At 37.6% G+C, this 16,978-nt stretch overlaps 1 protein-coding gene across 1 annotated transcript; it reads left to right on the forward strand.

Annotated features, from left to right (window-relative positions):
* Window positions 1-1,095: 1,095 nt before the first annotated feature.
* Window positions 1,096-9,476, forward strand: LOC144435444 (uncharacterized). The gene is made up of 8 exons (XM_078124040.1): window positions 1,096-1,203; window positions 2,793-2,856; window positions 4,057-4,350; window positions 5,861-6,387; window positions 6,728-6,826; window positions 7,516-7,656; window positions 8,220-8,405; window positions 8,889-9,476. Exons 1-8 carry the CDS (start codon window positions 1,096-1,098, stop codon window positions 9,474-9,476), a joined length of 2,007 nt encoding a protein of 668 aa, XP_077980166.1.
* The last annotated feature ends 7,502 nt before the right edge of the window (window positions 9,477-16,978 follow it).

Raw genomic sequence — 16,978 nt, forward strand, 5'->3', positions numbered from 1 at the left:
GAATAACCTTCTTCTTACCACATGTATAATTATCTTACAGCAGACAAGAGGATGCAATCCAAAATGAAAACAAACAATCCTTCCGTTTGTTTACATAGCAGTACAAGGCTAGGCATGGACATCATATGTTCAATGTATGTATTTGTGGAAACTGCACACTGCTGTATGGGTCATCTTTATCTGTGAGCGAACCCATGATGATCTATGATCTTAGTTTGTAAGTGTGATAAGGAGAAGTCATCGCCGTAAACTATGTGCGTGCAAAGCCTCTTTTACGGCACCATCCAAGACACACCGCCAACAGTACATATTTCGTTGCTTCAGCAGAAATAGGAGATCTGGGTTGCCAGGATGAGGATAAGACCCAGGGGAGAAGACTTCTTTGCATCATCAAATGACAGGAAAACATTGTAATTATTGTGTCTGTCTGTCTGTCTGTCTGTCTGTCTGTCTGTCTGTCTGTCTGTCTGTCTGTCTGTCTGTCTGTCTGTCTGTCTGTCTGTCTGTCTGTGTTTATTTATATGTTTGTTTTGTGTGTTTTCGTAAACATAACTAATCAAGCCTGAGCCCCCTTTGGTTATATATGTAACATACCTCTGATGCAAGACCTTCATTGAAACATAAATTTACGCTAAATGCATACCCGGGTGCACAGGCGCTTAGCGGAGAACTACGATATATCGATAGTGAGACCGTCTGGCCGAACTTCGAACCCGAAGGGCGAGCTCGCGTGATGCTGGGACATATAGTCCCTCTACAACTTACAAGTACATTCTACTATATTATAGCATTTGTCAAGCGCATGAATACAGCGCCCTCTGTATAATGTGTTGACTTTCTCTTGCGCATATCTATACATAGGGCAAGCAAGGGGAAACCCCATCTCGGCTGGTATCGTTGTCACGACACATGTTGGAAAATTTGATGACGGAAGAGGGTGTTTCTGGATTTGTCGATACGAAGCCCACCTTGTTCGTAACCAAGCAAACTGAGTGAAACCGACAACTGAGGTCATCGAGAGCTGTGAAGGGGCGGCTGTTCAAGGTTGCCTCAGGCTCAAGTAATCCATATAGGCTGGCACACTGCAGTAGCACCATGATGATGCCAGAGTTACCACCAGTTCTACCTAAGGTCATCAAGACGGATCTGTTTTGGTGTAAAATTTCAACTTTGCATGGGGATGACAGGTCGGTACACAACAAGGTACGTGCTAGGGTCGATATAATTCTACAAATCTCTGCAACACCTTGTTCCTACGTACGTTGTAGAATCGCCGATATTATTTCCGTGTTGATCCCGGAAGTCGTACGCGTAACACTAACTGTCTACATACTCGCGAGATTTACAACTCCGAGTGAGTCCAGATGTCTATACACAGTTCTCCGATCCTTCCCACAGATATATAGCTAGCCAATGGTGACTAAGGTCAAGTTGTAAAACATATTTGACAGCGTCACGTCTTTTCAGTGAATTGAAAACTGCCATTCTTCGAATTCATAACTAATTATGTCTTTGTCACCCCAGTGCTGATGTTCTATTCAAGAATGGTCGTCAAAAACATCGCGCTATCAGGCATTTATAAAAAAAAAAAAAAAAAAAAAATACCGTCACTGGTGATTGCACATTTTTTATGTCCAAATACGGGTGACTGTAATTGTTGAATATTCGTAAATACCTAAGGTATTAAATAACGCGATTTTTGTTTTGTTTTAAGCTCACCCTTTGAATAGAATATTTGCCCACAAGCGTCTGTGATCGATGCCGCCATCTGTGACGAGGCCTGCAGAGGTTATGGTTGGCTTTCGAACTGGGTCACAATTATAAATAGCTTATTACCTGATCAACACGGTCTATGGAAGCAAACCTTTGTTCATCAAAACACAATGAAGAAAATTGGCAACTAAAATTTTTCGACTTTTCAGTCGAAGATTTCATGTAGTCGTTTTCTTGGACGTGCTTGGAACAAAATTTTACTTATAGTACATTCACTTTATCAATACATATGATCTTTCATTTCGTTATTAGCATTAGTATATTTGATATGATTTGATATGACTTGATGAACAAGGATACAATTGATAACTTAATTTCTCTTCTCTGCGTATAATTGAATCAATATTCGACTCAACATCGAGAATATACGTATCTGCAAACTTTCAGACCTGTAGGCCTACTTCTGGTGTTTAAGACAGGACTCCGAGTCGAGCTTTTTGCCCAATTCATTTCCCCGTCAAATTTGGCGAATAAGGGATTTTATGTCTCGTTGCCGATATCACGAGATATGCAAATATGCCTAGCAACAACGGTTGTCAAACATGGCATCGCCGTCAAGCTTTCGCCGTACAGGTAGCCATGTGCGATGATGTTGAGAACAATAGTGTTGCTAAGCATTTGAAAATTTCAGCTTGACCATCCTCACCTGAGATCTGCCGCGAGACGAAAAGCGGCTTATTGGATTGGCAAATAAATTATTAGCAATACAGACGGCGATATGATGAATAGATTAGGACACCAAAGAACGATATCTTCGAAACTGTCGTCACTCTATTTGTTTTGGTGTCGAGATTGTAGTCTTTGTGATTGGAACCAGATCTACAGTTGAAGCAGGGTTAGTTTTCGTTATAACGAGTGGCTAACACTCGACTCCAGTCCCACACTCTATACATGCATGCATACTGACATGCATGTACCGTCTAACGTAGCTAATTTTACATCTTCAATTTGAGCACACCACTTTTGAAAAAAGGAAGCAGATATTTTATTTTTATTTTTTATTCTTTCATATTTTGTAGCTTTATAAAGTGGAGTTAGTGGTGGACGAGGAAACGATACCTCACGACATTCCACGAGGAACAGGTAAGAAATCAATATAAGACAACCCGTGATCGTCCCACTATTTATCTAGTCGGTCAGTGTTTGTTCTAATACGTGGATATTACCTTGGAGTAAACAATGCGGAAGTTCCTTGTCTATGCCTACTTGTCATTGATCACGAGTAGTCCACGGTTACTTTAGTTACGTGTCGGACTGCCGTCAAATGGATGGTATACTAATACGCCCTTAGAAAATCGTGATCACATCTTCGCACAAAAACTACCCCAGGGAACAAGACGGTTATGCTCGGTGAGTCATTGCAAAATAGGGACAACGCAACGTGCGATCGACGTTATGATGGTGTCAGAACGCCGTGGTTTAAAAGGTGCTGTAAGTACACGTATCAAGTGCAGCAGCCAAGGGGCAGCTTTTTGGTTTTTATTATGTTGTTTCAGACAAAAAAATTATGTTTTTAACAGAATCTCCTCTCAAAAGAAAACTGGGGGGGGGGGGGGGTTAGGTATTAAAACTGTTATGTGCCCGCCCACTGATGTGAAGAATATCTGCCCTCCCTCCCTGCCGCTTGGATTCAACTTACCCGCCATCCCAATGCCCACCCAATGTTGTGAATGATTTATGAAACGTTGATAATCCCACGTTTGTGAGAAGTAAAAAGTAAATTGTTATCAACTTATCAACATCACAGTAGTAAATACAAATTTAGCTTTAATATCATTGAACGAGTGAAAGATTTCCGTCGAAATGTGGCTAGAAGTGCGAAAATGAAGTTCGGCAATCAGAATTATAAGAAATATGTAGTTGTTTCAGATAAATCATAGATCTTGCGGGAACCCTCCATGGCGTAAATTAAAAGGTGTTGGGTATTGTTCCACGTCAATGAGTTGCCGAAAGGTGTAACTTGACTTCATTGCAGGTTAGATAGAATTTAACGCGATAGAATGTGACGTTTCTCACTATGCACCAGTAGATGTACACGTCACGTCACTACAATTACTTACTACTACCGTAACTCAGTAACTACACTTTTCCCCTCCTAGCTGTAAAGCCAGTAAACAGACAATTTGATCGACAAAACCTGTCGCCCTCAACGAGCGAAACGTTACTCGTGTATAAAGTAATAAGAACCCCTGGTCTTGGTACAAGAACGTATTTTCCTGTGTTTTTTGCCGACCTGATGAACGGGTTTAAGGATACTCTTTCTGTTGTCTTCTCTTTTCTTAGTGCATCTTAGGTTATACAACTACAGAGGACGGAGCTGCCCTGAAAACCTGAAACTAACCGTAGAGCTAACGTCCGACTCGTTTTGTGGAATTGACATAGATTCTAGAAATAGAGGCTGCGGTAACAAGCTGGTAATCCTTTACAAAACAGGGGATGGAAACCATTTGAATACCAAACTGTTAAAGTTCACCAAACCATCTTCTATATGTCGTTTTATGTTTTCGTCATCAGTGAGGAATACATCCGATATGAATGATTGGAAATGCCAGGTGGAAAGATATCTTTTTGAAAAAGGTGAATGGTTTGTACATTTTTATAATGAAAATTTTACTTCAGTTCGTGTCGAGATGACATAACCGTTTGTTAGTTTAACTACCTTGACAGTTTTTGTTTCAATTTAAAGGTGATTCAAAATGCTCACAATCACTATTGCTATTTTGCTAGACGACATATTTGTGAAACGTATCCTGGTTTTAAAACTTTAAAAAAAGCGTCTGCAGACACCTTAAAATGACCTTTTTTCAGTCAGTTCCCTTCGGATTTACTTCGAGAGTTTTCGGGTATTTCCGGTCACACCTAGACCACGGGAATTTGTGACGTCATTGAGGGACATCGTTAGCACGTAGCCTATGACGAGAGTAGTCAACAGGTGAATAAAACTCAACAGCATTGTGACAAAATACATTGCTGGTGGTTGTAATAGACACCAGTAAACAAAAACTACAGTCTACATGGCTTATTAACCAACATTTACTGATATTTACTCACACTTCCTGACTAATTGTCAGTGTCTGTGGGTATAAATGCTAAAATATTATGTCCCCATATTATGGCAAAATAAATCAAAATGGCATCAATTTTAAGGTGTTTGCAGACGCATTTTTAAAGTTTTAAAACCAGAATACGTTTCACAAACATGTCGTCTAGCAAAATAGCAATAGTGATTGTGAGCATTTTGAATCACCTTTAAATTGATAACATCCAGGAATCATGCATTAAAGGCCAAGGTTTCAATCCAGGGTCCTCGTATTAGTGTTAGCTTGACACTGGAGCCATATGAGGGTTAATATACAATGATCACTCGTTGTGGACCCACTTTTTCTATAGCTCTGCCAGATATCTATTTTACACACCTAGATATTATTCGCAACTGGGCCTTCAAAATCAGACAAACATTGTCACCTTAACCAGTAAATGAATGACAGAAGATAAGATATCTGGCAATTTTAAATTGGAACCTAGGTGAAGCAAGAACTTTCATATTGGTACTGTTGACACCTGCTATTCTTGGATCTCTGACTATCTTTTTCGTTATTTTATGCCCTTCCCTGCATATTGCAGGTAAGGCAGATTCAAGTAAAGACAAGAGCACGTCATAGGCAAACAAACGGACAAACAAACAAACGAAACAGGCAACAAACAAACAAACAAACAACTCAACGACTAGAAATTCATCGTAAAAATAAAACGCAACTAAAAAACTGGTTTAATAAATAAACATGTTACGTAGTTGTATATACTAGTATATTTGTACCTAAAGTAGGTGTAACCTGTACGTGACTGACATGCAAATGAGCGCATCAGTCAATCATGAGTCAGTTTACTAAATCTCATACACCAAACTTTCAGCGAAATATAAGCGGGCAAGCGGCAAGTAATGAAAAGAAAATACCGCGATACCGGTATGGGAAAGAATGTACGGGAAGCAAGACACCAAGTTTATTAATCTTTTTGTGGACGGTATCTATTACATATTTTAATAAGGTCAGTTACCAAACCCTCTTTTGCACTTTTTGTCCAACAGATCAGTCATATAAAGTGGAGGTTTCAGAGTCGCATAGCGATCTACCCAAAGGACATTTGCTTCTGTACATACTACCAACGAGGCTTGTTCTGTGTTCTTTGTGCCAGGGGAAAACAACAAAGCGTTACCTTCTGGACAAACCTTTCGACAGTTTCGATATTTCGTATTCGCAAGGCGAACGAGTTTATGTGTTACGGTTGGAAGGAGAAACTCAAAAGAAATTTATAAGGACGCAAACGGCAATTGACAGTGAAAATATTAGTGCCAAAATTAGTCAGTTCACGAATCGAAACATTCCGGAACTCCAACCGGGAAATCACATACCAGAACGACTGATTGACATGCCAAAAACGGATACTGTAGTGATTGATGGACCTGCGGTACCTGTCAGGACACCTACGGTACCCGGAAGCATCCCGGGAAGGACTGAACCAGAAATTGAACCACCTGTTCCACCGACCGATTCGAAACCATCTTCCCCTAGTGATCAAGGCCCTCCAAATCCTTCCCCAACCTACAAGAAAAAGGTACAGTGAGCTCTTATAAACTGTTTACTCTGATATTTTCCTAGTATAGGCCACTTATTCCGAATCACCCAAAAATGTAATAAAAACCATAAATGTTCTAACTATGTAATGTTTAACCCTTACATGTAAACGACATCAACCATAGATACAAATGTGTTACATTTGTGGATGATACTCCCCATCATCTCAAATTTGCATAATACACACTGAGCAAAATAATGGACAAAAAAGCGGCAAAATAAGACAAAACAAATCCAAAAACCTTAGTTTTAGACCACGGACTATACATATTTATCAAAATGATATATTTACTGAAAACGTGGTGTTATTACAATTACAGGAATTGATTGTGGCTGTATTCGCTGGAAGACCATGTCTAGGAGGAAACTGGATTGTTGACGTGTATATTGTAAACCGCAACAAAAATCCCCTTGAACTTGTAAGTTGATGTTTTGAGATTGGAATGGAATCTTTATTAACCCAGAATATGGAAAATTTCGGATGAGAAGCTCGAAAACATTTAATAATTAACTTATCCAATGTAGCAGTCGAATTTCAAAATACAAATAACATTGTGACTTCTACACTGCTACATGGGTTCAATGGAATAAACAGATGAAAAGATCGAAATGGCGGGGGGGGGGGTCATGATAATTGTAATACTGTGTTATGTTATTAGTATTACGTATACACGTTCAAGCAATTTTATGGGCACCTTTCGCGAACTATTCAAAAACGTTTAGTGTCTTTATGGGGAAAACTGGTCAGGTAATAGCAAGCACATGTGTATGGTTTTTTTGACTTTATATGAGCACCCAGTTGTCTTATCCTATTACATGTGCTTATCCTATTACATGTACGAATACCACGGCTCCTTTTTGGTGTCAGATGACTTGATATTAATTAATTATACAACTGCATCCAGATCTCCTAACCAGGTCACATTCATTGGTTGTCGGGGGCCACGTGGTATTATTACAACAATCCTATGTGCATTAATTTTGATGCAGACACCCACGTTTAATATACGATTTCGACACATATACGCTTGCGCTCATGACATTCACTTAATCTCACTGTTGAGTATTTGTATTTATTGTATGTTCCTAACCATGTTGTTACTTTAAGAGACAACAACTTCAGCAATGCAAGACCAGTAAGGATCACATTGCGCTGCCCCCAAGGAGAATTTTTATAACCGACTCGCTGCGTATACAGATACCTGAGTTGCCAAGTGGTTGGACTTTCCTGTTCAATTCACAATTGAAGGTAAGTAAGCACTGTCAAGTTTCACGCTGTATATAAATCTCACGGTCTAACCATGGAAGTATCACCATACATCACATAAAGTTACTTCTAAGGGACGTACCGAGTATTTACTCGAAATGCGAGGCATTTGTTTGCTCGATAAGTATTTTCCAATGCTAACCGAACTGATACAGCCAGCTTTGAACGTTGAATACTTGTGTGGAGATGTATTAGATGGGATCACGTTATGACCTTCTCAACTAAGACTTGCACAACAACCTCGTATACTAGTACACGGTGCTAGCAGTCCGGAAATATGCGTTTCGAGGTTTCCGACACGTTGGTGGGAGAGGGTTGATGACACGTCGGAAACCTCGAAGCACATATTTCCAGAGCTAATGGTGCAAATTGTCAGTTCGTTAACACAGTGGAAGTAACTTTCGTTGTTAAAATTTGAACAAATCAAATTAGGTATTTGTTATGGTTGACCGCTTTACAACTGCTTTGGTCAATAGATTCCTGTGATGTCCAATTTGAAAGATTCCAATCTCTAAAGTTAGGCATATTTGTTTTTGTCAATTCAGGAGCTAAGAGGCCGTGATATTGAACCGATAATAAATGGAAGTGGGAATAATTTCATCGTTGATGAAGCCCATCAGTTCGTTATACACCATGACGGCAGTCAGGGCCAAACCAAGTTTCTGTGCCAAGTTCAAGTTATTGGCGACGGAACGGTTTCTTATAACATAGCGACCGACTTCAGTAATTACGTAAGTCTTTGACTCAGAAATTATCAGACGGGATCTGAGGTAAACAATCGAAATAATTTCTTGAATAATTGCAAAATAGTTCGAATTTGACGATACGATAGTATATGCGATCAAAATAACAATGTCTTAATTTTGTCGCCTGACACTTTAATTTACTGTACACCAAAATAGTAAGCATTGCCCCCTTATCCATCGTTTAAAGCAATATTGACCAAAATATGTTGGCACACTTTCAATTTGCAGAGAAGTACAAAGAAAGGGACTAACACTGTTATAATGACACCCGAAACCAAACTAACTACCTTTTGTTGAATTTGTTTGGTGGAGATCGATTCCAATACTAGACTAAACATTCGGAATGATGTAAACTGTATGATAGTATGATTATCGATCAGAATTTTTTTAATTTTTAGGAAACGCAACTTTTTATAAACTTAAACCACAATCTTACACCAACGTGCTATCTGTTCATTGTTTTATTAGTCAGACGGAAGACTTGGTTGCTATGGAAATTCGATTCTAAAGCCCTTATTTAGTACAGGCAATGATTCATACAAACACGAATGGCTGACCTTTGAACTTTTAAATGAGCTCAGTATGTTGTTATCGCCATATTCACCCACTGGTAACGACTGGAGACTTCTCATCGACTATGCCGGCTTCAACTTCCATTTGGAACTTATCGAATCCATAGAAGATACACACTCCCGAGTTGGGATACATCCAGGGGAGTTAGTGTTGCGATATTGGTACAGGATGAAACCGGCTGAATTCACCATTCAAAAGCTTCGGGACACGTTCGAACGTATGGAACGGAACGATTTAGTACTTAAATTAGATGAAAACACCGCGAAAGTGAATCAAAAGAAACAACACAACGTTTCTAATGATACAAGTACAATAAGTGGAGGCCATGGTGGGTCGGATGCTGAGGTTCTCAACATTGCAAATGAACCTGATGGTGGTGAACAACAGAATCCCCCGGTAACTTCACGACAGCGATCCCATGATCCCGAAGTCGTCGAACACGTGGAATGTCAAGTTGTACAGGTGGTTGTACATGATGAATGATCTAATACCAAGTAAAACTGAATAAAACGAAAGCAAGTTCTATCTCATCTGAGGGGCGAGATCAATAGTTCGTGTAGGGTCACGGTAAAAACCCAATTCTTTCAGTTTTGGGTGGGGTGAACCATTTTAGTTCTCAAACTATTTTACCGTTTAATGGAATCTGTTCTGTACCTCAAAGTACAAATATTTCTTTAAATAAAATAAAATCGAGCAATGGAAGAATTTTGGCTGAATCTCCCATACTATGATGGAAAACAAATTCCCCACATACAGAACTCTCCATTACCAAGTGACTTAAGGGATCTTGCGAAGATGGTTGCATGGAGCAAAGGACTCTGATGAAGAATAGGTTACAAATCGTGCATGCTGCTGATGACAGGCTGACTGATACTGTCAACAACCCCTCCCACTCAAAATGTAGATATGTTGGACAGTCGTAGGCAAAGAACAAAAAAAATGTTCACGTTTGCTAACTTTATTCAACGCCGGCATTACAGTCAAACGAGCTGACTCGCAGAGTAAGGAAAGAGTGGAATGTCGAATGATCTCCGGTGATGATCCACTGACTTTACCTGCGCGTGAATAGAGCACATGCAAGTGTCTTTGACGAAAGTGAAAGAAAACGAAAATTTGTTGCCGGAAGAAAAGCAGACCAAGATAAAGAGAGAAACTGAATTCAAACTCGACTTGCCAACAGTCTCGGAGTGAAAAATCTCAAGACAAACTTAGCAGAACTACTTCCATTCCAAAACTGACAAACGGGAACGATCGTTCTTAGTTGGGAAAGTGAATGATATCAATGCTACAAGGAGGATAAGACGTAATGAATCTCAGCACTCTGAAATGAAATCTTATGAATGGTGACATTTCACGTGAATATAAAATGCCGACTAATACTATTATTATCATGATGGTTATCATGAATGACTGATATTTCAGAAGAGATCGAATCAATTTGCATTGATTTAATCGTGTAATTTTGCAATTAAATGATTATTTTCAAACTGATGAACCGAAATGATGAAAGTCAATGCTAAACTTTTCGACGATTTTGTAATGAAATAATTTCGAAAATCCGTTCATTTGACTGATTTATCACCGACCTTTTGTTCTCAATTTAACAGACTTCCTATGTGTCCGCCAAAGTCTAATGCAAATATTACAATGTTAATCAGCCGGAAAATACTCGTGACCTAAGGGGCCTTTGTCACTACGAGTCGCTAGACGAGTAGTGACAAACCCTTAGGCCACGAGTATTTTCCGGCTGACTCAAGAAAAATATTGGAGAATAACATAATTATACCAGCGCCAGCATTATCAAAAGACAATTTTGAACGTTTTGACTCATATTTCGAACACAGCAGAAGCAGTGACGTAGATACGCGTTGTCATGACATAGACTGCAGGTTGTTGTGACGTAGAACGACCAGAATATATATATTTTTATATTTGTTGTTCTAAATGGCTCATTCATGGCATAATAACTTTTCCTGTTTTGTAGTACTTCATATTTTCCATTTCAACCTAAATCCCTTCTAATGAGGTGTTCAAAATTCTTATTTTTTATGAGTTATTTGTCATATGTCGATTTGATTGGAACTAACAACATGGGGACAATCCCTCATTTTGATGTGTTGATTAACATGTAAATTAAGAAAGTTTGTATGAAAAATAAAATATTTTGCAATATTTACATTAATATTTACTAGTACATACATGTCTAGTATGCCTGTACATTGTTGTAACATCCACATTACCACGACGTCGTTTGGCGATCGTTCCAGATGAAAGCGATAGGAATGATATCGATGGTATCGAAGTTCTTCCAAAAATGTGACGTTTGTTTATATATGAGATGTTTAATATGTTGAGAAACTAGGTGATACATGTGAACCTCTACGTCAAATATTGATCTATAGCCATATCAGTGATTCCCAGCGGTATGTAGGTGTGAAACACGTCATCATTCTGAGGGTTCGGTCGTGAGGCCAGACTCGTTGCTCTCAATAAAATAAAATAAAATAAAAATAAAATAAAATGTATGGGTTTCTACGTGAAATATAGTTCTAAATGTTCCTTCAGTATCTCAAAAGCTTTAACCTTTAACACTTCCTTCTAATGGACTTTGACATAATATTTGGTTCATTAATTAATTGTGATTTTGGTCAAAAGTTTCAAACTTAGAATACCAGAATCAGGTAGATAACGTACATGTAGTATACGGAGGGTGTGGGTGTCTACAGTTTTCAAACAATGATTAGCATTTCAATGGAAAAATGAAACATATTCCCTAACAACCATCACCAGGCTCTTGATACCGTTACGGTTTCACAAGACTGGAATGCATTTGTGGCCCAGACAGACAGACATACAAACTGCAATTTCTGAAACCCTAAGCAACTATACACCCTGTTGCAACTGCTAACTGCTAACTTTATATTTGCACAGTATCACGTGCACATTGACATAACATACAAATAGTGTAGTGGCTAACAATTAGGGACTTGTGATCGAGACCGGTCTGACTAAAATCTGATATGGTGAATACGGCTCCGTTTCTTTATTTACTTCAATCTATTACCTTCATTATTTGTCGTTTGTTTTCGGTTTGTCGCCTTCTCGATTCTGAAAAGCGGGTATACTACTTTCAGCATACTCAGTGTGCATAGGTGGTAAACGTAACGTTCATCCTGGTTGTCTTCTGAAAATCGCGAGGTTTGGACGAGAAGTTCTATTACACAGGGTCAGATGTGGAAGGAAGGCGATCTCTCCCGGAAGAACAAAGTAGAAAACAAAGTACAATAAGCGAAGGAAATAGAGGTAAATAAATAAAGAAATCAAATCCGATTCACCATATCAGATTGTATGAATCAAGACCCACAATGTTGAAACTGAAGTGAAGGTAGGATATACACACACTTTACCTTTACCGAAAACAGGTGTACAACTGGAAACAAATGAAGTCTTATTGGCGTAATGGCGTCTGTGCTCACTAGTTGACTGACAGTACGTGCTATAGTGATGGTTATCAAGTTGTCTAACCGTGTGGTTGTGATGGTATGGACACTTTCATTGACTCGATTTGCACACACTTGACTGTCTCACTTGGTTTCCTGGTCACAATATCAACAACAGAACAAGACTACGAAAAGCATAGCTGAATTACTTACTATTGTTATACAAATAGGATCATGGCCTTCAAAATCGCCAGGTGTGCTACACAACTTTAGTGCTAACTTTTCTACATTTACAAAGTTGGCATGAAGTATATCACCAACGATTATTGTAATTGGTTACATGTGCAGAACCTAACAAACTATAAAACATTGGCAGGAGTATATTAGTGTTTAAGGACCGGACTAGCACAGCGCCCTCTACATACTTCTTGAAAGATTTTATAGCGTGTATTCGTCTGATTATAATAGGTGACCACACGAACTTCCAGATAGAATATGTTTCACTGAAGAACTCAGTTATTGGAAGACGCAGTCCCAAAAATATATACCCAAATATTTGTATAATTAACGATCTTGACCAATTAGTGGCTATATCATCACTTGTACGTGTCTAAGATTAAAAATTTGTCAAGCATATATTGGATATATTAATTATACTATGTCCCATGAGTCTCATACATAATACTTGTCATCACTTGGCTGTTGTAATACTTGCATACGATGATATAATTGTGATGATTACTGCGGAAGATATTTGTTTATACAGGCGGCCGGACCAAGTTACTAAGAAATTCCTAATACTCCTCGGTTACATTTATGTCAAAGGAGATACGGCAGAGATGTACTCATATTTGAGTTTATTTATAGGAATTCTTTTGAAAACAGACTGTCCACAAACAATAATGAGAAAGGCCTCAGTCCAATTCTATAGAATGGGGTGTTGAATTTTGAACAGGCGTGCAGTTATTTTGTGTTGAACAATTTTAGAAAAACAAATATCTCGCTTGACTTGTAGGTAACTCAGTGTGTTTAAGAAGTTTGGTAGGGAGTACCGTACTCCTAATTAATCTTAAATTAATGGTTTTGTATACTTGATTTATTAGGGATGTTTTCATTAGTCAATTTCTCTTTGATCTATATACAAAATGTATACCTTCATTTCATTCTGGTCCATGTGTTTGATATTTTTGTAATCGAATGATATGAATACCATAGAAGAGGAAGAAGAAAAAGAAGAAGGAGAAGAAGAAGAAGAAGAAGAAGAAGAAGCACTCAGAATTGCATTCTGAACTTCCTTCTGAATTGCATATATATATATATATATATATATATATATATATATATATATATATATATATATATATATATATATATATATATATATATATATATATACATATATAATCCCATGAAATCAATGTTACTTTTACGTCATAATGATCCGAGAATGACAAGGACTGTGACGTAAAACTAACATTGATTTCATGGAATTATATATTTATCACATAACTAAGTATTCCCCCGTATTTTTCTAAAAATTTAAATCGTATTTTACGAATACTGCATCATTTCATCGAACTATATTCGAGTCTTCATGGCGTATTAAAAAATGGCGCCCGACGGCTATGCAAATTACATAATCGCGTGACCTGTCGCGAGGTCAAGCTTACCATATACACGGTGTCGGTCATACTGTTCTATGGTTTCTCAACCAAAATTGTCGGTTATAACCTTGCGATGTTCATGTTATATCAAATTTAGTTTAAACGTAAGTAGAATTTGTCTGAATACGACTTTTGTTCCGTCATTTTAATCATATTTGTTCGGGTTGTGTAGGTTCGGAGATCTGAGCTTGACGAAAAATCGGAAGTAAACTTGCCGGCTGCTACATCGATAATCTACGTGGTTTGAAGATAGAATAAAATTTATCAAATAAAAATAAAAATCAAACTCATGCCATCCAAGGATATATGTAACGTAATGTGTGCATTTACGTTTTGAAAGCACATAATTATTACGATAAACTTGATCGTAGCGTAGGATTGGCAGGAACTCTCGAACAGTACGGAGAAAAAATAGTTCGGTAGAACCATAGGGAGCTCGTCTTCCAACAGTGAATAAGTTGCAATAATAAACAAGTGATGTAGAATATACAATAAAATGAGATAAAAAATTAATACTAAGTATGGGTCCTTTTTTTGATAGATCGAGAATGTGTGACTTGATGAGTTAGATGGATTAAACGTGTGTACAAATAATGACGCATGTGTTAGCTATTTATAGAACACCGACATCATTCCACAGTTGATGATGGCATATGGCACGCGCTTCAACAACACTGTCACGTGTACACAAATATATAAAGTCGTAGGAAGTTATAATTCCTTGAAGATGTTGGTATGTCTGTTTTGTTGACTCAATTTGACCCATCTTTTGATTACCATTGCAGTGTCAAACGAGGGGCTTGACACTGCAATGATGATTAAAGGATTTGTCCTGTAGATAATTCATGTAATTTCTACATATTTGTGTGTATGTAAATCTTTAGGTAAACTTCGACAGGATGTTAATCACCAGAGTGTACGTCTGCTACGTACCTTTAATGTCAATCAACATATTAATTAAGGTGCATCCGCTATATATTGCAGTGAAAAAGATAAAATGCATGTTTGATAGACATAATCAAAATAACACCACAACAGCTCTTTGGAAATATGGACTTCCAACGCTTTCATCATGCCAATTAATATCTCATTCAGGACTATTAACAAAGTGGGTGCCAGGAGGCGTAAAATGCACTGTTGCATAACAAATATGGTATTGATAAAGTCAGCATATCTATATTTTAAACAGTTTGCTATGTTTACAGTGCTAGAATTTATTAGTCATTGAGGACATTTTACGTTCTAGGGAACGAGTTTGTCGGAAATTAATTCGCCCCCTTCTGGCACCACCATACGTAAAGTTAAAGAAGTATGTTACATCCCGTTTCAATGTTCCTAAGTTTGAGTTGAGCGAATTAATTTGCTCACCATATATCTACTCTAATAACGAATATGGGCAAATTATTCAATTGCGTAATAGCGTAATAATGTTTCCAGTAAAAAAATGAGAGGGAAATCTTTTGGAAAATAATAAAATAAATCAAAAGTAAGCTGAGAGCTCAAGACAGTCAAACGTCAATAGTCTAGGTAGGAAAGTTCACAAATATGTTGCATTTCATAGTGAATATTAAAGTAATAAGAAAACCATGCGACTCATAGGTAAAAAAACCTTTAATTTAACTTATTTTATGAATTGTAAATATCAAAGGAAATTACACCCTAAACCCATTTATCTATGATATCACGATGTATTAATTACATTATGTATTGATTTGTAAAACAATAAATACATTAAAATTGGAAAAATAGTATGGTGGAACCTATTAATCAAATTTTGGGCATTAAAAGTCATTCACTTGGAATGAAAAGCGGGAGCTTGTGGGACGTTGATAAATCGACTAAATAAAATTGCAATAAATTCAGTATGTCAGACGATTTTCAACTAAAGCATATAAGGAAGACACAGATCAGAGAAATATCAGCATACTGCCAAAGCTTCCGACAACAGCGTACCCGATACATTACTTCACCAGTTCAGCAAGAAATTTCTTTACCGGTTCAAGAAAGACGACAGCGAAAAGCTGAAATGGCTTCAGCAGTGTTCGTCGTTATTGTCTGTCTTCTCAACTATCTTCAGCTCGCACCAGGAGCAGTATTTGAAAGAGACGAGGTAATGATAGTCGACAAATAGTGTATTTACTACTTATAGTTAAGTATATGCCGATGGATGTCGATATGACATATATTTTGATAACGTTATGTTTGTATCTTTTATGTACACATGAGGCTTAAAAGGCATGTCATATATAGACTGACTATGACCAGATAATTAATTATTTTCATTGCTCTTCCATATCTCGGATGCTTTAGGATTTTCCACAAGAACAACACTGCCGTTTAATTTTATCGATTACTCCCACCTGTCTTAGATTTCTTTCTTCATTCATTGACAAGTTGGGTATTTTTGTCTTAGTTTTAATTTTACTTAAATTGTTTGTTTGTTTGTTTGTTGAGAAGACTAGTATCCAGCATAAGCAGAATTTGATGCTAGGACTTGACACGTTCTGAACATTAATTTTGCCCCTTCTAATTCAAGTTCAAACATCGGGAAGTTTTAACTAAATGCTGGTTTATAAATAACACTGGGCTTGTCTTTCTTTCTTGAAGTTAAATTTAATTTTAGACCCAGAATTATTGGAGTTTTACCTGTAAAATGACTGTTTACGATCGTCTGATTATATTTTCCAGTCAAATGTCTTCAAAACAACGACTATCAATGGCGTTAGAGAAGAGATCGATGTAACGATAGATGAGGACAAACAGGTTGAAATATTTCAGACTAACGCTGGTTTCGGCGCAACTCTCGTTAAAGACTTCCAAAAGGTGGGTTGACCGCTACACCTGTTTTTAGTAAACATTTGCTGTCATTTGGGACTATTCC

The sequence above is a fragment of the Glandiceps talaboti genome, chromosome 5 (assembly GCF_964340395.1).
Source record: "Glandiceps talaboti chromosome 5, keGlaTala1.1, whole genome shotgun sequence".
NCBI classification, from domain to species: domain Eukaryota; kingdom Metazoa; phylum Hemichordata; class Enteropneusta; family Spengelidae; genus Glandiceps; species Glandiceps talaboti.